The sequence below is a fragment of the Scatophagus argus genome, chromosome 15, assembly GCF_020382885.2.
Source record: "Scatophagus argus isolate fScaArg1 chromosome 15, fScaArg1.pri, whole genome shotgun sequence".
Taxonomy (NCBI): domain Eukaryota; kingdom Metazoa; phylum Chordata; class Actinopteri; family Scatophagidae; genus Scatophagus; species Scatophagus argus.
The window spans coordinates 8878575-8903181 of NC_058507.1; the positions used below are offsets into that span (position 1 = coordinate 8878575).

General features: G+C 42.0%; 2 protein-coding genes across 4 annotated transcripts; both read right to left on the minus strand.

Annotated features, from left to right (window-relative positions):
- Positions 1-145: 145 nt before the first annotated feature.
- On the minus strand, positions 146-4335 carry LOC124072078 (rab GTPase-activating protein 1-like). 2 transcript variants are annotated; one of them, XM_046413233.1, is made up of 8 exons: positions 3814-4335; positions 3263-3343; positions 2977-3087; positions 2553-2657; positions 2362-2445; positions 2200-2271; positions 1678-1929; positions 146-674 (listed from the first exon to the last, which is right to left on the minus strand). In XM_046413233.1, the coding sequence occupies exons 1-8, from the start codon at positions 3922-3924 to the stop codon at positions 441-443; spliced, it is 1050 nt and encodes a 349-aa protein (XP_046269189.1). In that variant the 5' UTR covers positions 3925-4335; the 3' UTR covers positions 146-440. The 2 variants fall into 2 exon arrangements, with proteins under 2 accessions (XP_046269189.1, XP_046269190.1); XM_046413234.1 differs by lacking the exon at positions 3263-3343.
- A 3830-nt stretch (positions 4336-8165) lies between these two features.
- Positions 8166-20971, minus strand: LOC124072081 (protein FAM163A-like). Of its 2 annotated transcripts, none has more exons than XM_046413240.1 (6): positions 20504-20971; positions 19418-19473; positions 12302-12405; positions 11127-11150; positions 10850-10964; positions 8166-9419 (listed from the first exon to the last, which is right to left on the minus strand). In XM_046413240.1, the coding sequence occupies exons 5-6, from the start codon at positions 10940-10942 to the stop codon at positions 9042-9044; spliced, it is 471 nt and encodes a 156-aa protein (XP_046269196.1). In that variant the 5' UTR covers positions 10943-10964; positions 11127-11150; positions 12302-12405; positions 19418-19473; positions 20504-20971; the 3' UTR covers positions 8166-9041. The 2 variants fall into 2 exon arrangements, with proteins under 2 accessions (XP_046269196.1, XP_046269194.1); XM_046413238.1 differs by having other exon boundaries at positions 20277-20971.
- Positions 20972-24607: the final 3636 nt, after the last annotated feature.

Below are 24607 nucleotides of genomic sequence, written 5' to 3' on the forward strand. Positions count from 1 at the left end.
TCAGGCAGCAGCTGATCGGCACTTTAAAAGCTGCCGTGTTCATAACGAAAGAGGAACAACGAGGGGACTGATGCGAGCAGGAAATCCTCGCTCTCGGTTTCTGTACGTAACACACCAAGAAACTTAGTGCCACACATGATTTGATATTGTATTTAAACTTTTTTTTTACATGTAAAAGAGTGATATGCAAAAAGACATTGTTTACAAATGTTAAAAAAAACCAAACAAAAAAAGAAATTCTGTGTACACAGTAGTTGTAAAAGTGGTAAACAGACAGACAGTGACAGCACCTGTTAAGTGCCCTCAGGTACTCTCCACTGCACAAAATAAGACATAGCAGCTACATTATTGAAGACATACTGTACATAATGATGTGAATGAATTAACCCCTCTGATCCGGGTCTGATCCGGGTCTGATCCGTCCACCTCAGTCCAACCTGTCAGACGTTTTCTCGGTTGTCTCTGTGAGTCCACGCCAGTTTCTTGGCGCTCCACCCTGAGAGGGGGCCAGCGTTGAGGTTCCAGCCCACGGCGGTAGCTCCATCTCTGGGTACGCTGACGCTATGAAGCACCCCTCCGCTGGAGGTCCGCAGGGAGGTGAAGGCTTTGCTGATCCAGCTGTTCTTTCCTTCCTGGAGCTCGCTGGTCAGGACTCCTCTCTGGTGCTCCAGCTCCTGTGTGAGGATGACACAGAGGCATGTGAGAAATACAGAAGAGAAAAAGTGAACTTTACTTTGTAAAAAAGTTAATTTCAGTCCATATTTGTGAAACCATACTGTTTACTTTGTGAATAAAAACTTGTAATATTATATTGATTGTCTAACACAGATTAATTCCTTAGGAAAATACAGTAAGCGTATTAAGAAAATCCACTATATAGTACTTAAGTAACATATATATATATATATGTATATATATGTATATATATATATATATCAATGCACTAATGGTACACTATCTATTTTTTACTGTGCTGACATACTTTCCATCAAAGTAGGCCATTATGAACTATTAGTATACTTACATTAATCATACATCATATGAAAGTCCATTGTAACACTACTAATTTTTTTGTTTTGTTTCCTTTCCTTTTGTTTTGTTTTGTTTGAGTATACAACAAAACTACATTTGAAGTAGTATCAACATACTTACTTTGGGTAGATTGAAATACTACTAGAGAAATAAAGTGGTGAAACACAATTTTAATTTATTTTTCCAGCACTTTAATTTAGCACCAAAAGTAATAATGTGCTTCCAGCTAATCAGTCCTTGGATGCTGTTCTTCAGCACCAGTGTATGGACTCCGGGGAGTCCTGTCCTATTTCTTCACACAGGCCTACATTTAATGAGGATGCTTCACATCATTGGACTCTGATGGCCAAAAACTTTCTCTGTTGCTAACCTCAGTGAATATTCTTATACAGCTGAAGTCGATCTCTCCTTGATGAATTAAAGTTGGGCAGGCGGTTGAAATAATGAGTTTATTAGATTAGGGGCCAGGCAGTGATTATACTCCCAGGAAAGTACCTACAAGTACAGAAGTTGGTGTTCGAAATTTCCTTTACATTCCTGCAGATATTAAAGTGACAATGCATGATTAGCTGTGGTGATATTCCACGCTTGGCTTCCCAGAATTTGTTTGACAGAGTATGTATGTGAATATGGGTCTGGCCTTACCTGGATTTTGCACTTGGCTTCCACCATCTGGAGTTTGGTCTGAGCCAACTCCTGTTCCAGCTCCCTGATCTGTGTCTTGAAGGCCTCCTTCTCCTGGAAGTCCCGCTTCTGCTCTGTCTCTTTGGGACTTTCCTCATTCTGGTCTGGTTCAGTCGTTCCGTTTCCCTCCATCACTGCCGAGTTCTGAGCTGTGGTGGATGGTTCAACTGAATCTAAGATGTGTTGGCAGTGAGAGCAAACCCTCACCGCAGTCTGCAAAGGGGTTCAGTGAGAATAAAGGGCAGAATATGAGACCCCAAGACCCCAAATATAACATCGAGGAATTAAGAAGCACTGACAACAACACTGTCGAGAAACTGAACAACTTAACAATTTTTGAAATGGCTGAACAGACTTTTCACAGGACTGTAAAAATGATGCCCTGTAACACATTTGGGTTCAGGCTGATGCATGACAGCAGTGCAAAGAGATAAAGGCAGAAAGTATGACCGTAGAGCTCTATGGGAAGATCACTGTTCTTACCTTGAGTGAGTCCAGCTCTTCTCTGTGGGCGGCCTGCTGCCTCTCCAGACGGTCTGTCAGCTGAGAGCAGATCTGAGCAGAAGAAGGAGCACCACGATCATTAAGCATCACTGTATTCTTTATTCCTGTAACATTTATGAAGTATTTCCTAAATACGCCTACCTGTTTGTAGTCTGCAATAATACCCGACGACCTTCTGACCTCCTGCTCAGCCTTCTCCAGCTCTCTGCGGAGCACGTCCTTCAGCTGTGGGAAGAGAAGAAATCCTTCACTCATGCACGTCAGCGATTATATTTGACCTGTAACGGCTGTGAGGTGTCATAAAGTCACCGGAAGCATGACTGCTATCTCACCATAGCAGCTTCCTCCTCTTTCCCTCTCTTCTCCTCTTCTGTAGCCTGTAGTCGATGTCTGACGTGAACAAGTTCTTTGGAAAGTTCGTCCACTCTGTCCTCTGCCTAAAATGAACATTTTGCTTTAGTTTTCATTTTTGTGACACACATGTAACTACGACCTGACAAAACAACTGTACTGTATAATTTATGAAATAATTCATCCTTGCTCAGAGAATTTAAATACATGAAAATGAAACAATTATAATTTTGATCAGCTCGACAACAGAATATCATTAATTGACGTTTTCTATTGACTAGTTGACAGTTTCTATTCTAATGCCACAAATGTTTATTAAAATGCTCCTAAGAGCCCTTCAGCAGGCGAGTTTACATTTTTAAATCAAACCCTTTCACCCTTCTTGTGAGGGGCAGCTAATCGCACCTTGTCCAGAGCGTTCCTCAGGGCGACCTTGCTGGTGATCAGTCTGTAGGCGAGGTTGTCGTTCTCCTGCTCCAGACGGAGGCTGGCCTGCTGCAGCCGAAGGTTCTCCTTCTGCAAAACACAGAGAAATCTATCAGGGTCTGTAGCACACAGCAGGAGACAAACTTCAGAAATCATTTTAGAGAGAAATAAAATGTGGCTTTAAGAAAAGTTATTTATCGTCTCAGAAATGAAGGTCAAAGACAGAAAGGGGATTTGGAATTGGAGGAAGTTAAAGATCTCAGACCAGGTATTTGTCCAAAGGGTCTTCTTCATCATCCATTATTTGAAGCCGGCTTTCCCTCAGCTTAGCTTTCTTTGTTGGGACCTGAGGGGACAGAATTGAGGCTAATAAAATACAGTAATGTCACATTTCACTAAGCTGGAGAATGTAATCTCCCCCAAACAGATCTGGTTCCAGATGCTGCATGGGCATGACAAATCAAGAACAGGCCCCTAAAAGGAGATCAAGATAGGAATAAGAATGAGATAAGACAGAGTTTTAGCACATTGGGGAATGGTAATTTAGGATACACAAAGGAATAATAGTAGAGAGGAGGATTCTTTTTAAAAGCTGAAATGACAATTTCCATATCATAAAGTATCTAAGATGAGCAATCAGAATTCATTTTCTTCTATTTCCAATTTGTCAAGCAGAGGAATGCGTTTGTTGTGTCCTGCTATTAATTAAACTAATCAAAGCTTAGTTTACCTTCGTGGTTTAGCTGTCGATCTTAGTTGTTGTGCTATAAAAGTGAAGTGGAATCTCATGTAACTGAATGCAACTGCGAGTCTTACTGTGAATTTAGGCTCCGTTTCAGCCACCAGACAGGCCAGGATCTCCTCTTCACTCATCTGCTCCATAACATGGGCATCACAGGCCATCATGGCGGACACCTCCTCCATCATCTTGCCCAGATATGCAGCCCCGGCAGCTGCTAACACTCACTCAAACGCAAACAGTCAGAGTCTTTGCAGGCTGACTGCAGTGACCAGTTTCAAATGGGAGCAATGGAGAAAATCCAGCAGTAGCGTTGGCCCAGCTTGTCAATATCTCTTGAGCGGATCAGAGACGTAAAATGAGTTCAGAGAGATGCAGCTGGTTTGTTTTTTTTTACTTTCTGTGATGCAGACAAGAAATGAGTCCGGCAGGAGAGTATGAACAGGAAATATCAAAGTCCAAGTCGTCCCGACACAACAAAACTCTGCTTTATGGTCCAAAGGTGAATAAGAGAAAGAGATACGCCAACAGGTAAAGTGAAGCTACACATCTAATAAGTAGTAGTCAGAGCTGCTTAAACACAGTGTCAGGCGAAGGAGCGTGTGTTACAGGTAAATGGGCAGTAACAGGTTCAACAGGGTTTATATGGGACCTGAGAGTGTGTTTGAAAGAACAACAATCTAAGACACACCCACTACAGTGCTCACCTTTCTTATCACCGCACCTCTCTCTCACACACACTCTCACACACACACAAAACAAACCTGTTTATGATCCCCATCTCTCTGATACAGATTTATTTGGTGATAATAAGATTCCACACTACTTTTCTTTAAATTATGCACTTTTTCATTTTCATCCATTTTCTTCCACGCCTTTTGTTCTCGCTCTTACCCCAGCTGGCACAGATGCTGCGTGAACCTGCCAGACTGCCGACTAGTCAATGATGTGGTATTTGTGATATTTCACCTCGGGGTGTGAATGTGACACAGGCCCGCCAGTCTATAACTGTCACGGGCTGAGCAGCCTGACAGGAGAGCAAACGGGTCCAGCAGGTAAAGTGATAGAATACCAAAGCATTGATGCAGAATAACAAAGAGGATTCAGCACCTCCGCCCGTAAAATGACTCGCACCCCCCTCGTGTTTTCAGTCTCACTGCTGCGTCATGAGTGCAGTTTCTCTTCTTGTCACCATTTGTCCTGAAATCTCTCAGTTAATTCTTTTTACGTCCCTTTTCCTGATGACAGATCAGTTTTAATTTCTTTCACTTTGCTTTCTCTGAGCTTCAACATGCTGCAACGTCTCACTTCCATGTTTGAGCTCAGTTTTTATTTGAATTACTTCACGTGTCTCTATGTGGTTTCAACAATTCCTTCTGTATTTCGGTGCTTTCTCCTTTTTGTTTTCTTCATACCAGAAACTGTGATTTCAACATCTCGTGCATTTTCGGGTTTGAGTCACTGAAAAAAAACCCTCCAGGCAGATATAAACATTTATTCCTCATCAAAAAAAAAAAAAAGGGAACATTTTTGTGAAACTTGGTGGATTTTTCTAACTGTATCAGGGTATCCCAAAACTTACTCTGGTTTCATACAGAAATATCTGAAAAATACAATTTTCAACAGTCAGAACAAGAATATGGAACCTAAAAATAACATGTTGGTTCTGATACAGCAATGTGCTCTTTGTGGTGCAACAAACTGGTCATCACAGAACAGGTGAGCACAAAAAAACTAAACCCCTTTCACCAAACTTTGGGGACCACATTTGTTGAGTGAGTATATTGGCTACGCAGCAGTGAACACCAATGTTTAGTAGACATCTAAATGAACAAAAATAAATTGTTATTTTACAGATATAATTTAACACATCTGAACAATGAGGGGATGCGAGGTGAGGAAAGTTAGAAGATGTGATAATGAAGCTCAGCTCAGTGGAAACAACGTGATGTGAGAATAAATATCTTCTATACGTCTAATAATCTTTAATCTGTTAAACTAACTATTTTCTTTAAAACAAATTTTCACATTTTGGTTAAATTTAAGGACTAAGACTTAAGGGTTTCAATGTGATTTTCTCATTCCAAATGTTCCATTTTCTTCTCATTGTGTTCCTCTGTGTATTACAACTGGCAGGAATACAGAGAAAACTCAAAATGGAAAGATACACTATATAGACAAAAGTATTGGGACAGCTGGCAGCTTTGCAACTATAACAGCCTTTACTCTTCTGTGAAGGCTTCACACAAGCTTTTGGAGTGTTTCTGTGGGAATTTCTGCCCATTCAGAGCATTGGTGAGTTCAAGCACTGATGTTGGATGAAAAGGCCTGACTTGCAATCTCTGTTCCAGGTCATCCCAAAGGTGTCGGGTGGAGTTGAGGTCAGGCTCTGTGTGGGCCAGTCAAGTTATTCCACACCAAACTCAACCAACCATGTCTTTATTTATGGATGTTGCTTTGTGCACTGGGGCACAGTCATGCTGGAATAGAAAAGCACAAACAGTTGGAAGCATAGCATTGTCCAAAATGCCTTGCTATGCTGAAGTATTAAGATTTCCCTTCACTAGAAATAAGGGGCTGAGTCCAACCCCTGAGAAACAGCCCCAGACTACATCAGAGCTCAATAATAAAAAGGAGTGTCCCAATACATTTGTCTATATAGTGTAATAGAACATTATGGGGAAAAAAAAAACATTTGGCACAAACTTAGTAAAACACACCTAAACCCTGACATCCCTCACAAAAACTACAATACTCCTTAAAAATATATAGATTCAGGCATATACTGTGGAATAACACTGCATCGCTTTCACTATACTGTATACTGATATAATGGCTTATAAGATACAAAACTTAAGCTTCAAGATCAACAAAGTATGGTACATGATCCCAAGTATCTCAGTCCTGTGAGCAACATCTTTCCTTCAGCATTTCTTTTCATCCATTTCAATCTGTAAACATGAAAATGTTAAATACATCGACAACTCAAATGGAAGACACTGCAGATCCAACCGCCTTTTGGCAGTCTAGTTTCATATTACCAGACATGAAAAAACAAAACAAAAACAAAAACAAAAAAAACAAGCAAACAAAGTAAATTCATAATTTTCCAGCAGACTAAAACTAGACCTCTTGAAATAACTGCTGCACAAAAATATACTTAACTTGCAGTTACTCTTGATGTGTTTCATTTGAAAGAAATACAGTTAAGCTCCATTAGCAGTTTCTGTGGTTGGCAAACAACAACACCTAATAGAAAAACTGTTAGCCCTCATGTACATTAAGCTGAAGGGGATTGGGGGAGGGGTGGTGGGTTTCTTAGGCTAACTTTGAGTTAACGCCAGCAAGGGACAACTGAAACTAAAGAGATGCTGGTGAATAAGTGACCATATTCTGTATATTCAGACTGTAAAGAGCAAGCTACAACAGACAACAGCTAACACACAATAATCCTCCAGATGTCACCTCCTAGCTCTTATTTTATTTTACTAAAACTATGATGCAGAAAACTATGAATAAAATAAATATGTGCCTGGCCATACAGCCAGAGAAAAGGATTTCCGAGGCTTTTCCAAACCTGCCTTGTAGTGATGGCACCTAACCTACGGGTCAGTAGTTGACCTGTGGGCAGTTTCAGGTCAGCTTACAAAGAAATATCACAGATCTGGACTGGCAGGTCAATAAGTGACAAAGTTTAGATCTTCCCAAGGAAGGAGAGAGAAAGATAAAGGAATGAGAGCGCCCTGCTGCTTCCAGCAGCGTAATCAGCACCTTGGAAAATTGTCTCTGTCCTTGGCTCAATCCTCAGTCCCGACAATCGTTTGAATGTATGTAATGCATACAGTTGACGATTTGAGGATGGGGTTCAGGTTTTGTGATTAGCACATATTTTCTGGGTTGGGCGCTGCAGACTGGCTCTCATTATGGGTTGGCTGATATTTAAAAACCCCGAATGGAGCATTGCTACTGCGTTAATTTTATATGAGATTATTTTACAAAGACAAATCAACGTAACTATCAGTGCTTGGGAAGTTTGTCACATTAGAACCATCAATAATTAATCAACGATTTATATGTCAGCCTAGTCTGTATTTTTTCTTCATAGAGACATTTGTAGACTTCAGTGTTTCGACAGAGGCTGAATATCCTGAAAATCTGTGTCCTGCATATCTAATCTAATTTGTAAATAGCAGCAGGTGGAGCAGAAGTAGAAAATTTGTTGCCATTTATGGGTCCATAATTCACAGATACTTTTCCTAAAACTTGAAACACAAAGTTTCCACGAACGATCTATGTAATTTGGTGCTGATTATAAGACAACTGAGACTTTGTTCAACTACTCTCCTAATTAATTAATTGTAATAAATTGCTAGCGTCACACACACACAGTTTTTAGTCATTGCTAACAGATCAGCTGAACATGCAAAAAATCTGTAGCATACAACTTAAGAAACTGTGTTTGGCAAATAAAGTTACCAATAATAAATCAATAAATACTAAATATCTATTTTGGTTCAAGCCAGATATTCCTATTTTTTCTACGATTAGTGCTTAATTAAATGGTTACATCCAGAAAACTTCCAAGGAAATTATTAAGTAAGTGAGTTATTTCGTCTTATTTTGATTCACTCTAATTTATTTGGATTGTGGACTAATCATTTAAAGTAGTTTATTTTTCCAGAAGCTTTAAATGATTAATCGGTCGTCAGTCATTAACATGGATAATGAGCATTGCTTAAAATTTGCATTGCTAGCACCTACACAAAAAAAATCAACTTGGCTGTCTGACCCGTTCGTGTTCATACTGCATAACACATGTTTACGTGTCCCTGACCAGCGTCAGATGTGGCTTGAATGACTGCATCAGTCCAGGTGCGTTCACACCTAAATTTAAACTGGATCACACCTGAGATCCAATTACCAAAGACAGATTTTAGTAGCACATGTGAATCACATGAGGTTGCACTATAGTTCTGCACCATTCGCTGATAAAACACTGTTTTATGCTGCTGCATGCAGCTCCCCATGGGTTTGGTTCAAGGATTTGCTGCCCACACAGAGGTTGTGCCAGTGGGTTCAGTTTATGGGTCACTCCCATGGATGGCTGAGTCTGGAAGCTGTAGCAGAAGTGAGAGAGAGAGAGAGTGTGCGTGTGTGTGTGTGTCTAACTGTGCTGTATTCTAATCCAACACTTGAATTTAGTCCTAAACAAAAGGGCCTGTGCCAGATGTGCTAATGTCAGGCATGTGTGAGTATGTCAGAATGGCTTCCTACACGTGTGGGTGTCTGTATGGTGCAGCAGAGGTCAGACCTGGGTGCTGTAGGGGCGTGGTGGGGGAGGGAACATGTCCGTGGGACTGTAGTAACTCAGAGGCGAAGAGCCCTGTGGGTTGGCAGACAGCGGAAGGGAGACAGACGGGTTCTCGTAGTAGGTGTGGAAGCCCAGCCGCTCCCCTCCGTTACGCATGTTGTCTGTGAGTCCAGAGCGGTGGGAGTACGGGGAACAGGTGGGGCAGTGGTTGTGGTGAGAACCCGAGTCCAGCTGATCCAGAGAGACGGGGTTGATGGCTGTGCCGTCCATGGCGAGGGCGTTGCAGGCGTTGCAGGGAAAGTGAGAGAGAGGATCCGCTCCCACCACAGAGCCCATATCCACCTCAGAATCATTCTTCTTACAGCAGTAATACTGCAGAGGGCAGACAAAGAAGAGAGTGGGAGAGAGCAAGAGAAGTAAGAAGGAGGTGCTGGGATTGAGTACTTACTGTATTGTAAAACAAAGGCTACTGCAATGTGGAAATCAAGGCTATTAAAGGAGAACTTTGAGATTGTGGGAACTAAGCTCATTTGCTTTCTCGTCAGGAGTTACATGAGAGACCGGATACCACTCTCATGTGTACGTGTTAAGTGCAGAGCAATTGGCCTTGCTTGGCATACGGACTGGAAGCAGAGAGGAAAAGCTAGCCTGGCTCTCTCCACAGTTAAAACAACAATCTATTTTTCTATAACAGCACAGGGACATCCAAGTCTTATCATCACAGTGAGGTTGCCAAGCAAACGACTAAAAGGCTCCAGAGGAGTACAAATAGTCACACTTCACCTAAACCCACAAACTGTCTTTTTACATTTCTGTTTATGTAGCGTTTAGACAAACAAAATAAAACTGGTTAATTAGCGAGCTGGTAGGCAGATTGTTTTAAACTTTGGAGAGAGCCAGGCTGCACTGTTTTCTCCTGCTTCAAGAGGGAGCCACCTATTGCTTCTATGGCCCATTATTACGAGACCCCAACAGTCCTAAAAATGTCCAGCTGGACCAAAAGCACATTTGTATGACGGCCTGTTGTCCCCTAAAACAAACTGCTCCAAAGGCCCGTTGTTTCAAAAATGCAGACTCTACAGACATGTAGGAAAGAACAAAGTCAGGCGACCTTTGTCATCATAGCAACAATAATCAACACCCATTTTGTTTAGGTTTAGGCACCACAACCACTTAGCTAATTTTAGGAAAAGATCCTGGTTTGTTCACGTCATTTAAGTTACCGATTTAATTTGGTGACAGTAGTATGTTTATGTTCAGAACAACAGGCTTTCGGAGCAATGGGCTTTGGGGGCAACTCAGACTCAAAGGAACCTCAGATTTCATTAGCTAAAACACAAAGAGAAGCAAAACTGAAACAAATGAAAATAAATGTACTTATGATGGTTCCTATCATGAAATAATATTTGAAAACTATTATATCCATACTGAACATAAATAATTAGATGAGGATAAGTTCAGTTTTAACAATCTTATTTTCACTTCAGTTTCATGTAGTAATTGATAAATTAGAAAATATAATTACCACCCTTTAACACTAATTTCCTTCTCCATGCATGCTTTGAAGTTGGTCTAGATAAAGTCTTACACACACACACAGTCGTTCCATCACTTGTCTAATCCTAACCCTTACCTTAATCCAACTTAATATTTAATGATTTCCCACTCAAGTTCCCATTGTGGGGACTTGAGTTTTGTCCGAATAAGTAAGGCGGGTCCCTACAATGTGTTTGTGCAAACAGATTTTCGTCCCCACAACTACAGGAATACACACACACACACACACAGTGACGCAATGATACCTGGAGTCTACAGTAACAGAGCACTGCTACGATGCACAGCAGTATCACCCCGGCGAGAATTCCTCCGGATATAACAATAGTTCCCGCTGACATTCGACCAGCTCTCCATTAAACCCTTTGGAGGGAGAAAGACAGAGATGAAAGCAAGAGAGAGACGGAGGATTGAGGACAGAGAATATGAGGGATGAAAGAAAGAGAATGAGCCTATTAGACATCTCGGTTTCAGCAGTGCTTGACATCAAACTTAAATTTACTGCAAACTATTCAGCATACTCACGTCCAACAAAGGTTTCTATAATGCCTGCAAAGATAACCAAAGCGGGATGAATTAGTAAATCCATGTAACATCATGATGTAACCTCAACTGATGAAACATGTTGTAACTTATCGTGCAGCTGTTATAAGACAGCTGGGCTACTTTCAGGCCTCACAGATACCGATGAAGGATAATTCAAAGGAAAAATACCACAGACCTACAGAACAGAGATTATACAAGTCTCTAAAACTCTACAGGAGGGATGAACGCCTCTCATCAGATCAGTACCCCTCTTGTGCTTATGAGCTGAAGCCACATTTATGTCATAGTGTTCAGATAGTGTAAAAGAAAACCTGACCACATCAGGGTCTGAGTTGTCCGAGTCAAAGACAGCAGGAGGGTCTGAGAGCTATGGTATGTCAAGCGCTGACACTCCATAGTGGTCTTTCCACATAAATAACACCCACCATTAACAATAACCCAATATTAAAACTAATGTAATAAATTCTATGCACAGTGCAGAGCTAGAAGGCTTTCTAAAAGAGAAACATCCTTCCCGCTAAACGAGAACCAGCTGTTCACATCGTTCCACTCAAAGTCTGCCAACTACAAAACATTACAAACATTTGAAAAAAAAAAAACTAAAAAAACAAAAACATTTAACCTGGAGGAACACAGAAGCTTCTAGTCTATAAATGCCTTGATATGATATTTTGTGTTAAGGTGTGACTTTGCTGTTTTAAAGAACCTTCTCGCTGTGAGGCAGCAATGCTAACCACCGCACCACAGTGCCGCCCCAAAGGTAGCCAATTACAGCCATCAAATGATGTGACTACAAGGCTAACAGTGAGGCTAACCAAGCTGGAATAATACAAGTTTTTCTTCATTAGTGTGCTACTACTACTTATCTCGTTACATTATGTTGTCTGTTTAAACCGTTCACAAATGATCAAGCAGGCTGTTCAGAAATTAGTACAGTTCAGCAATCTTTGTGTCACAGCGAGGTTGCCACACTCAGAAGACAACTAATACACAAGTTTCCCAAAATATTTACATGTTTCTTTAATTCGCCACCTCTCCATCATCTTGTGGCTAACAACTTGCTGTTTTCTGTTGTTATGAGCTGGGGGAAATATAATTTCACCCCTTGATGAAACAGGAGCCTCTGAGCTCTAACAGAAGCGATGGGCACTTACATTAGAAGACAGTGGGAGATGCAGAGATGGAGGAGTGTGAAAAGGTAGGAAACCATGACAGGCCTGTGGAGTGTTACTCTCAAGTCCTCCTCTCACTGGAACTCCTGCAGGAAAATGAAGAAAAACAGGACTGCAGCTCATGATGGGTGTCATTATGGATTGAGCAGTTTTTTCAATTAATCAGGTGATTCTTTGCCAATAAAAGGTCAAAACTAGTGACAGAAGTTACCCGAGCCTTAAGTGATCACGTGTGATGATGATGCTGCAGATTTAGTTTGATAAAACAGTTGTACACTCAGGATGCACACAGATCATATATGCAGTAGAAAAGCCAAAGGAGTATTCAATTTATAACAGCATGAGAGGCTGATCATATTTGAGAGGCTGGAGTCAGCTTGTGGCTGTGGGATTTTTACACAAGGAATCACTTGAAACTATAATCTGGTGATGAAAAATGTAAGATTAATCAAGCTGTTGTTTCAGCCCAAACGTGTATCTCACACCCAGTGTTTCTTACGGAATCTGATTTCACAATACCATAGACAAATATATGCACAAATGACATCACTGGACATGATCTTAAAAGCAGCATCTGAAAAATGTGAGTGAAAATTCCATTAGGACCAGCGAGCATGGCAAACAAACACTCAGGATGCATGTGGATCAGCATACTGAATGCAGCAGAGCCTGTAATGTGCACACTTACCATATGGCCAGTGTGTTGCATGCATATGTGCAGCACAAATTTCAGCACACTTAATCTGATTCGTTGGCGCATCTCCTGTCACTGTGACTAATTCAAAAGCATTTTTCAAAGCTGCAAAGATTATTACCATCATATTATTTCCTGGACGGTGAGACCTCAAACACAACCATCAAGAACACAGTGACACTGCATTCATTAGAGCAGTCAGAACTCACATGGAACTTAAGGCTTTAAGAGAACAGGTGAGAATGCATAAAATATCAGACAGACGTGGGGTAAATATATAGATACACACAGAAACACTGCCAAACTACACTCAAGTGTGGGGATTTCTATATTCTTCTAGTGTTTGCTATGAATCATGGGTCAATCAAGAATTTCCCTCCAGGGATAAATAAAGGAATTCTGATTCTGATTCTGATTCTAAACAATCTTAAACAAATAGCTCTGATTGGCAGAGTCGCACAGGGGCAAAAGCGGTGTAGCAATGAAAAGACATCAAGAGTCTGAACATATAATTATCTCCAACAGACCTTATTACAGATCTATCTGATGGAAAGCAATAAATAAAGCACGTACAGGAGAGATGAAATACGTGTGCAGATGTTTTGATTTCTTTCTACTGACAGTCACATTAAAACGCAAAACGCACAACGTAAATATTAACACACTGGGAACGAATGGCCTTTTATATCACTATATATAAAGTATGATTTTGACATTAATTTAGACTAATTTATATGGTGGAGTTACTCATTTTAAGCACTGCTCTTAGAGTAATTGCAACACCAGGCGACTTTGTTTATCTACTGTTCAAGTTGATTAACTAAAACACCCAGACATTTCTCAGTGGAGGAACAACATTTAATTATCCCAATTAAACTGATGAAAAAATGTCAAGAGTCTTTCTCATTACTGGTATATTAACGTAATTTTCTAAAAGCTATGAGTCACCCAGGGCTGTAATTTGCAGAGGATTTCAGCCTTATTTCCTAATGTAATGGTGTAAATGTTCTGGCACTTGTTGCATTGTCTCAACTGTCAGATCTCAGCCAGACAGTTAAAACAAACGGAGGTTTAGGGTTGGCTGGTTTGGTCTTCTGCCTGAGTGTGGAGCCACATGTTCTCCCCCCTGCCTCCTGTCAGTTCTGTCAGGTTCAGACTCAGACACGGAGCAGGTCAGGATAAGCGCAGACTTTATTAATGACTTCCCCAGGACAGAGTGAGAATAACATAAAAGCTACAAAAATTACTCCTAAAGAGTGTCTGCTCTAGTAAGTGACACTCCGCTATGAAACCTCATATATCTCAAAGGAGATAAAAAAAAAGAACTAAGGCAAGAACTATACAGGTCAGCCTAAAACAATAAAGAACGAAAAATCACTCTCAGATGAGGAATACCTAACTGAGAAAATATATAATCTTAAAAGGAAACCAAAATCACTCCAATCTATCAATATATCCTAAACTAAACTAACCTACACTATAAAAGTCACAACAAAAATTCACTCTGTTAGAGGACAAAACAGGAACAGAAAACATGGCAAAGACAAGGCTGTGGCTGAGGAAAGGCTGGAGTGATCGCACAAGGACAAAACACACTGGCACAAGACAAGGCAAACGCAGACTATCTGAACACTTGGAGGTAATGGGGAACAGGTGGATACAATCAGGTAATCGGGGAGACAATCAGACTGAAGACACATGAAGGAGGGCAAGTGACCTGAAACGAGAGGAGAGTAACTTTTCAAAATAAAACAGGAAATGACGAGACATAAACCCAAAACAAGACAATACCTCGCCGCGGTGTGACAAGTTCCAGCCAGAGGTTTATTTCCTGCAAAGTTTACGTCGCGTACCCCTTAAAAATTGCGACAGTATCGGATTAGCATCATAAACATGAACGTTTAACACTGAAAGCACATGAACATCTGACCCAGTCACAGAGAGAAATGTGTGTGTGTTAAATGAGCATGCGAGTCTCCCTCCCACACAGCTCATTCGATGCAGTATCTTCCATTGCGTCATCGTACTAAATTATATACACCACGGGCCACGATAATGTCGTTAAAAGCGATGTGAAGTCTCTCTCTCTCTTGCTCCCCATTTCTCCATCTCCTCCCTTTCTAGCTCAGTATTTTACTTCACCTCCGTCCTCCTTTTTGCCTCTCATTCACTCCTTTAGCCATTTCCTCCTCTTTCACTACACTGTACATCACTCCCTCTCCCTGCTTTTTCATCCCCCTTGGCTTTTATGGCATGACAAGACTTGTGCTATACTGCTGAAGCCACTATGGTACATTTATGCAGGAGTTACAGCCTTCTCTGATGTATATTAACACAGACAAAGCAATGGAGTCTCTCCAGCACCAAAAATAAGTGATTTTGACTAACATGCATCCAAATTATGCTAGAAAGGGAGCGTTGAGGTAATGCCTCAGATTGGAGAGTTTCCAACAGACTGGAGAGACAAAGACGCCAAGTGACAGAGGTTGGGAGACTCATCTCTAAGGCTGTCAGACTACCTTAACCAACGCAGTTCATGACTCTCAGCGGGTTCAGAGCTGTCTTATTCAGCTGGGAAACACACGCAAACACACACGGAACAACCCTTAGATCACCAAACAACTCAGTGCACTGAGAGGATCTGCCAGAAATCCCGTCAGTTGCTGACTGGGACAAGGGACGGGGATAGAGGACGAGGAGACAGTCTCAGAGGAGACGAGAGGCATGTGATTGCCACAACACAAAACCTGCTTTAAGTAATTAAGCGTGCGACTCCCAGGTGACCAGCAGACTCCTGTTAGATGTGTCTGTCAATGTAAAGTAAATGATCCAGTACTTTGCTGTACAAGAGAAAATTGTATCCCTGAGATTTGCAGGGATTCTGACTGGAGAACAGCAGCAATGCCAAGTGTCTTGCTGTTTTGTGTGTGTGTGTGTGTGTGTGCGTGTGTGTGTGTGTGTGTGAGAGAGAGAGAGACGAAGAGAGAGAGACAGGCTCAGTGAGAGGAGTGAGTTTGTCTCCAGTCTTCCATGACTAAAAGTGATTTTATTGCTCGTTCACTGCTAATCTGTATCGACAGCAGGTGTGTTTCCATTCACGTGTTTATGTACATTTTCAATTTGAGCAGCAGGGTGGAAGCTTGAAAACTAAAGGAGAGATGAGGAGCATGTAACATCCCTCAAATTCATACATGAAGCAAACAAACGTCTGTGCAGTATTTGAGGTTTTGCTGGTTCTTTTTAAATTCCATCATCTCACTGTGCCGTCTTCCTCTGCATTGGTTTAATGACACCTGGAGAATTAAAGCCGCCAGTCGTTTATAGTCATGAAGTGCTTAACCTCTAACGGTAGTAGTGGATGCTAACACAGGTTAATTCCCTTTTTTTCTTTTTTTTTTGCAGTTGGAGCAAAGGGAGCTAAAGGGCATCGCAGTGTCACACGACTGGTCGATTACTTCATTTGTGCGTTAACAGGAAATTAACCGGCAAACATTTTAATTCATCATTTCAGTAGTGGTGTTTCAGCAAAAATGCAAACGCATGCGACTCAATTAGCAAAGAGTGACTGAGGGTTTTGTTTCACATGTTAACAACTTGGTGGTGCAGTGGTTAGCACTGTTGCAAAAGAGTTCCAGCTTCAAATTCTGGTCTGGGCCCTTCTATGTGGAGTTTGCATGTTCTCCCTGTGCCTGCGTGGGTTTTCTCCGGGTACTCCGGCTTCCTCCCACAATACCAAAAACATGCACATTAGGTTAACTGGCTACTCTATATTGCCCCTAGGTGTGAGAGTGTGTGGTTGTTTGTCTTTGTGTGTCGGCCATGTGATTGACTGGCGACCAGTCCAGCGTGTACCCCGCCTCTCGCCCGTAGTCAGCTGGGATTGGCTCCAGCTCCTCCCGCGACCCTGACGGATAAGCGGTATCGAAAATGGATGGATGTTAACAATTTTGAACACAGAGAAAGACTGAACACTGGACTGCACATTAGTTTGTGATGCTAATTTTATCACCCAAACATAGCGTTCAGATCCAGAAATGTGCCCCCCCACCCCATTGATTGGTGAGATGATTGTACCTTTGTTCATCACCATCGAGTTTCGACATGTTAGAAATGTTGAGAGAGGTGGAAAGGTTTCACCCTCCACTTGCAGAACTATATTTAGCAGTTTTGTCGTCTCTTGACACAGTGAAAAGGGGGAGATGAGAGGCAGCTGAGAGAGGTGTCATATTTTAATTCGTTGTCTCTGTGGGAAATGAAGTGATCCTCGCAGTCATCCACATGCCAACCCACAGAAACACACAAGTGCAAACACACGAACCGCACACACACACACACACACTCTATCCATAAATGAAAGTTGGAGAGGTAAAAATACTGCATCCCTCGCAAGCTCCACGTGGGATGATGTGGTGATGATTTGTGTTTTGAAATTAAGAGCTTCTTCTCCCATGCGAGCGCTGAGTGAAGCACGAAAAGCAGCGAAAACTCTGAAAGGGAAATTTAATTGGGAAACCAAACTTCATCCGCAAGTTCAAGGAATAGTTTGACGTTATGGGGAAACATGCTTATATTCTTTCTCACTGGGAGCTAAAGGAGAAGATTGCTACCAGTTTTATATCTTCAGTATGAAGCTGGAGCCAGCAGTTCATTAGCTTAGCTTAGCATGAAAACTGGAAACAAGGGGAATAAGCTGCCAAGCTCTGTTTATACCTCGTTCTTTTTGTTTAGCTGTAACCCAAGTGCAAAAACGACACATTGTGGTTTCAAGTGTGATTAAGTCCTTCTTGGCCAGGAGTAGTGACCTGCTGGGGTCTTACAATCAGCTGAGACTGCAGGAAGTGTCTCACTGAGCCTGGCTAAGAAAGAACACATAAACCTCAGATTTTCTTTGGATGAAGCCCACTGGCTCTTTTGAGTCTTTATGTTGAGCCGTCTCTCAAAAATGTCAGAAAATAGTGAAAAACGCACATCATGCGTTTTCTCAACCTAAGGTGACGTCTTACAATTTGTAAGTTTGTCTGATGACAGATTAAAAAACAATTAACAATGACATGACACAGTGAAAGCCAGCAAAATCTCATATTTTGAGAACCTAAAATAAGCAAATGTTTGACATTTAAGATAAGCCTTTATTGGTCCTGCAGTGGGGAAATTTTTGCTTGATGAATGTCTTAAACTAATTTCCTGTTAACCAGCTGAGTAACCAGCTAAGTAATCAACATATTGTTGCAGGTTCATATTTCCATTTGCATTCTTCTAAATGTCTCCTGGAAATCACTTTGGCTTAGCACCCTTGTCATTTTACTTTTTCTTTCTTTTTTTTTTTACAGTATTTTTTACAGCTCATTATCTTGTGAGGCAGTGAAATGTAAATGATGCTCATTTGTGTTTAATTTTAAGGTCTCATTTAAGAGGAAATTTGCTAGAGAAGTAGATGAGTTTTAATTCATTTCAAAGGGAAGAAAAGGAGAAGCTGAGGGAACGATTTCACAACAGAAGAAAAGGAGCCCTTAAACAGAGAGTGAGGGAGAAAGAGAGCTGGAGTGAGAGGCTGGCAGCACCTGAGTGGCTCCTTGATATATCCATTCTTAAATAATGATATGAATATTTCGTTGAGGTGGCCTCTAACTTTGCACTGGAAATCACAGCAAGGCCTTGCAATTTTAAAGCCCCAGGGCTTCAATTATTCAAGTATCATTCCTTTAACAATATTTTTCCATCACAGGGCAATTTAGCCAGGTAGTAAAATTGGGACTTTTCTGCCTCGTTCGCCTCTGAAAGCACTCATCTCAGCGTGTGAGGAGAGCAGCACATCCACATCTAGGACAGAGACACCCACCACTGGAGGGAACAAACACAGCACAGAGTGTGTGTGTGTGTGTGTGTGTGTGTGGGGGGGGGGGGGGGGGGGGGGGGGATAGAAAGAAGAGGGGGAAGGAAAAGCGCATGATTTCATTTTCAAATAGTCTAAACGGGACTAGTCATTCATTTTTTCCATGTGAATGACAACGCATACACTCACTCAGGGTCTCCTTTTGTGTTTGGAGGGGCTACCAAGTGTCTACCAAATTACCTCACTGTGATTTATTTTGGATCATTTTTTGGTTGAATAAACTCCTTGTATGCACTGCACATGGCTTAAACTCTGTGCAGATGATTGCCCCCCCCCCAAAAAAAAACCCACTGGGGAAAACACTGAAACCCAAATGAGCTGTGGCAAGATCCCAGATGAAGAGCTGAAACACAGGAGAACATGCTCAGTTACGCACTTAGCCCAGAGCGAGATCCATGAGGTGCACAGATCAGAGACGCAACACGAACAACCTTGTGGCAAAACTGTACAGGTGCCTACCCTTTGTCCTGTACCGGTCTGCCATGCAAATAAGCATGCACACACGTCGTACCTGTAGAAGAAGTCACCATCTGGGGGACCGCATCCTCAACTGCGCTGCAAAGCCCCCTGGGAAAGCAAAAAGAGAAAAGACATGACATCAGTTGTAACCGTGATGACAAGGAGATGCCTCGGGCCCTGGCGGTGACGTGGTCAGCACTGCAGCTCCAGTAAATGAGCCTGTTTGTTTGTCAGACTGATTAGTCTTCACTCACATCATAAATTCATTTATTAACCACTGCCTCATCATTCACCGTTTATCCACCTCCTTAGTCTTCTCACTTTGAGTCGGTGTACAGGTTGTAACATGCAACAAATTGGCTTGATTGCAGTTTAATGCATCTATTTTTGTAGCCTGGATGAAATTAATTCCACAACACAGAAAGAAAGAAAGAAAGAAAGAAAGAAACTATGCTGCATTAAATCTGTTTAAAACTGTCCATAACCATGCAAGACAAAGTAAAGATTTTACGGTGCACAAACTGCATTTCTGTTTAAGTATAAAGCAAACAGCCATTCACTATATTGAATTCTCATAAATGAAATAAATGGAAGATAAAATAAATAAAATGAAAGATAACCCTCTCTTAAATCGATTTTCTCACTTTACCGTCCAGATTATGTTATTGATTCCGGATGCACATCACTGCAAGTCAAACTACAGTGTAAACGACCACTTGGCAGGGTAAAAACGGGAATTAATACTTTTCTGACATGCACATAGCCAATATTTTAATTGAACTGGCGTCTGGAGGTCAATTTAGCGGCTGTTACATCACTGATTAGCCTCATTTTCACTCAGTTAAGCAGATATGTTGATGCGCAGAGGCGTTAAGTGGCGCACGGACGGTAGTAAAGCCAACATGTCTTACCTCTCCGGCTGAAGGAAATCTCAGCAACCTGTTTGAGAGACCCTAATTTTATATAACTGCGGTCGGTCCAGGATCGTACGCGGCTCCACACGCAATAAAGTCCGGTGATTTTCTCCCCAGCGCCGGTCATTAAAGGCGCCCTGAGCCCCACTGTGCTCGCTCTACAACCGGAACCATCACGTCATTATCCGCCGTCGGTTATCCCCTTTTCCCCCAGGTTCACTCACAGCCAGCTGCCAGCAAGGGCCTGTGGGAAATCTCATGGCATCCTCCTCCTCCTCCTCCTCCTCCTCCTCTGTGAAGCGCTGGAGACGGATGAGACGAGGCGGCAGTCCGGCTGCTGAGTGTCATCGCTCCGCATGGCCGCGTCCTCAGCGTGCGGCTCCCCCCCGGGGGCGGTTTGGCACCAGCTGCCGCCGGTCCCGGTGGGGCGGGGTGGGAAGAGCAGTAGGGGCGTGCGACGGTATCAGGTGTGAATCGTGTGATATCACTTTACCGGGAGAGTGGGAGGGAAGGGGGTCGTCGCCATCCTGAGATGGAAGCGTAAAAACTGGTGCAATAGTACACTGAAAGGTGGAGGTTGACGGTGTCTTGTTGGAGGAAAACTGCAGCCCTGAGCGTCTCTATGAAGTGAAAAGATTTTTGACTGCAGCGAGCCACTTGAATGACAGAAAAAGATAGAAATGTCATGATGAAACCAGTACCTGCCTGATAAATTTCAGGCGTTATTGAAATAGCTCGACCGCCCCCGAGTGAACAGCATATTCAAATAAATCTAGTAGTGGGAAAAAGATAAGTTAAAGTAATAAATAAACAGTAATACATACTTTTTAGTTTTCAGGGAGGTTTCACCGGTGAAACACAGAACAGATTCTCACCTGAAGCTGCCCAGCATAAATCAATGTTAGTGGTCTGTCTCAGCCATTTTAGAAGAAACGTTTGGGTTGCCAGGTTTGAAAATATCTCTCATTCATGTTTATCCCCCTGCAGTGGAGGACACTTTGCCTTATAGGTTTGTAATTAATCAGACATTTACATTAACAGCTTGAATTACTGTAAACGCCCTTTAATCACTGAATTATTACTGACTTGGTAACTTTTGCTGATAAAAGTCGAGGCGTGTTCATAATGACTTTATGTATTGCTGAGGAGTTAAGTTTTTAAATATTTTATTAAGACTGAAGATATTTAGGGGCTTAGAAAGCAAGAAATTCATTTGTAAAAATTAGTTTATGCCTACCTCGCAAACCAGAAAGTTGATTCCTGGTAGACTGGACTATAAGGTATGGATAACTGATTTATTAACAAGTTCTGCCTGTTGAAATCATAATAAGAGTGACCACACGCAGGTCTGTGTCTCTAAAAGACAGCCGATCACTGACCTCTCGAAAAGGTGTGGACAGTAAAGTCTCAAAGGAAAACAGTTTGGCTGAGGACACGCTGCTGTCCATGGTGCTGAAGTTCACTATGCGAAAAGGGCAAACATCAAGTCTAGAAGAAGAAGAATCAGCTTTATTGACAGTATATATATTTTTACACACACACACTGAATTCGTCTTCTGCATTTGACCCATCCTTAGTTGAACTCACCCGGCAAATTAAAAGCAGTGAAACACACACAGGAGCAGTGGGCAGCATCAAGCCCCCGGGGAGCATATTGGGGGGGTAAGTGCCTTGCTCAAGGGCACATCAGCTGGCTAATGGAGGGGGGAGGTCAAGCATCTCTTTACCTCAGATTCATGTACCCAAAGGATTACTTCATAAATCTTTACCTTTCTAATTCCTTAGAACAACCAGAGCCAACCCTTTCACAACGCCTCTGCCAACAAGATCCATTTCGGCCATAATACCCACATAATGAGGAGATTTAGCCGGGCTACATTTGTTTAAGTATAATCTTGATCCAGAAAAGTGGCTCATCTCGTTGGCATTTCTCTGCCTCTGTGTCTCTCTGGCTAAGTTAAGCTAGCTTTGTGGCAGGGGGCTGATGAAGGCAGGCCAGTGGGGAGCTCCAAGATTACTGCTCAAATTGAATAAAGGAGTCGACACATTACAGCAGCTTAGATGATACACCCCACTGCACTGGTTAATTTAAAACCGGCACAGTGCTGTACGCCGCACACAGAAACACACAAAGCACACAAACAACATGCGTAAACCCGGCCAGCCTCTTCTCCTTAACACCAGCTTTTCCTCCATTTACCTTCCCTCTCATTTACTCCGCTGCACACGAACACACACACAAAACGACTCACCAACCACTCAGCATGGGCCCTGCCTCATGACTTGAGTTCATTATAGCCTTGGCAGGGTTCCTCAGATGAAATTAGAATGACAACAGGAATGACACAGAGTGTAGCAGAGGAAAGTTTACACAGGGTGAAGTCGAGAGCGTGTGTGTGCGCGCGCGACGAACAAATCTAATCTGCTCTGATTCATGGGCAAGCTTGTCTGCATGCATTTGTGATACACTTCCTCTTTGCGTATGTACTCAGTGTAAGAGATGGAGACAGAGAGCCAATGAGAAAGAATGGCTTCTGACAGCAGAACACAGCATGAGCGCAACTCTCTGGGACAAAGTCACAAAGCCTTTCTTAGCAGGACCACCAGTTAGTGTTGACAGCACAGGCTGAGTTAATTTACTGGCAGTACTACTTGTGACACAGTTACATACTCCAAAGGCTGAATTATGACTTCCCAATCCAAGTGCTGGGACATTGCCGCTCTCAGTAGCACAGGCAGACAAAAGGGGAAAAGCTAATCTTCTAATCATCGTTTTCCTCAAAGCCTCCGAAAACAGCAGCGGATGTGAAGTTGCCTCATTATTTGGCAACTGTACATTTGGATCATTTAAATATTTTTCATTCGCTTTTTATGTAATATATAGAGATCAGGGGATGTTAAGCTTTCATGCCAGTGCTAGCTAGCTCAGGGGGATGTCAAAGTTGGTTAGTGAGTCCCCTGAAATTTCTCATTAACTACTGGATGAATCACAGTGTAATTTTGGACAGACATTCTGTCCAACTTTTGTTACCCTTTTCTATTACTCTAGTGCCAACATGAGGTTAAGATGTGTGATTTTAAGAGAATTGTGGCAACAATTATTGGATGGATTTGCATAAAATTTGGCTTTGACATTCATGCTCCTCTCAGGATTAACTCTAATAACTTTGGTTATCGCTTAACATGTCACATAGAGCCATCAATGGGTTCTAATTTTAATTTGTCCAATACTTTGGTTAATGCCCAGAAACTTGCATGACTAATGGCCGATCACCTCCAATTGTAATTTGTGTTTAGTGCTATTTAGGAAATGCTAAATTAAGTGAGCGGACATTAGGAATCTCTTTTCTAAGAAGCTGAATGTGAGAAGTTTTTTTGCTGAAAAGAGAAGGTGGTCTAAATGTCTCACTGCAAGCTCAAGATGAACTGTGAAGTCTTTTATTGCTAGTGACAGGCAAAGATTGTCTGCTGCAATACAGTGAGGTGCGGCAACAAGGAGAATATAGCTACAGTAAACCATGTTATGGGCCACCAGTAAAAAACACACAATGGATTTATTTGTCAATAAATCCCTTCTTATATACTGCACCTCTACAGAAGAAGACTTATGGAAACATCACATGAAAAAGGCTTTTACTCTGAAGTAACGAAACTGAAGATTTAAGGCTGAGTGGCAGGTTACAGGTGTAGAGCTGAACGGTCAACACTCTCCTGAAGGCCAAGTAGTCTTCAAAAGTGTTTTCATAAACACCAAAACAGTCCAGTACCTCCTATGGCAACTCTGAGCTCGCCAGATTGAAACATCATCAGACTCCTGGAGCGCAGAGTGTGAAGACAGATTTGAAAGGAGTACTGAAGCTAAAACACGTTTAGTTTACATTCACAGAACGCATTTTGCTCATCAAAACTGCAGCATCTGTGCTTCGGTTTAATATGTGCAGCGTGTCCTAGCCTTAATATCCTGCTCTTTCCACAGAGGAGATGAAGGTATAGCTGATCAACCCGGGAGGCACAACCCAGATCACACTAAACTCAAATCTAATTAGATCTGTTTGTCACCACCAAGAAATGCTCTGTGGGACTGTACTGTGCTGCATGCGGCTACCCAGAACTCGTCGAGTGAATTCCACATTGTATCATTAAGGACTGTAGCAACACCATCAATCCCACAGGTCAATTTCTACTCTCTTTTTAGCTGGGCTTCTTTTATTTTTTATGTTTCTCTTAATTCCAGTCCAGTTCTCTTCTTTTAATTTCACTGTGCACCACGACTATCCCATACATCTACAGAATACTGTGTATCTCTCAGCAAAGAACCACAAGCAACT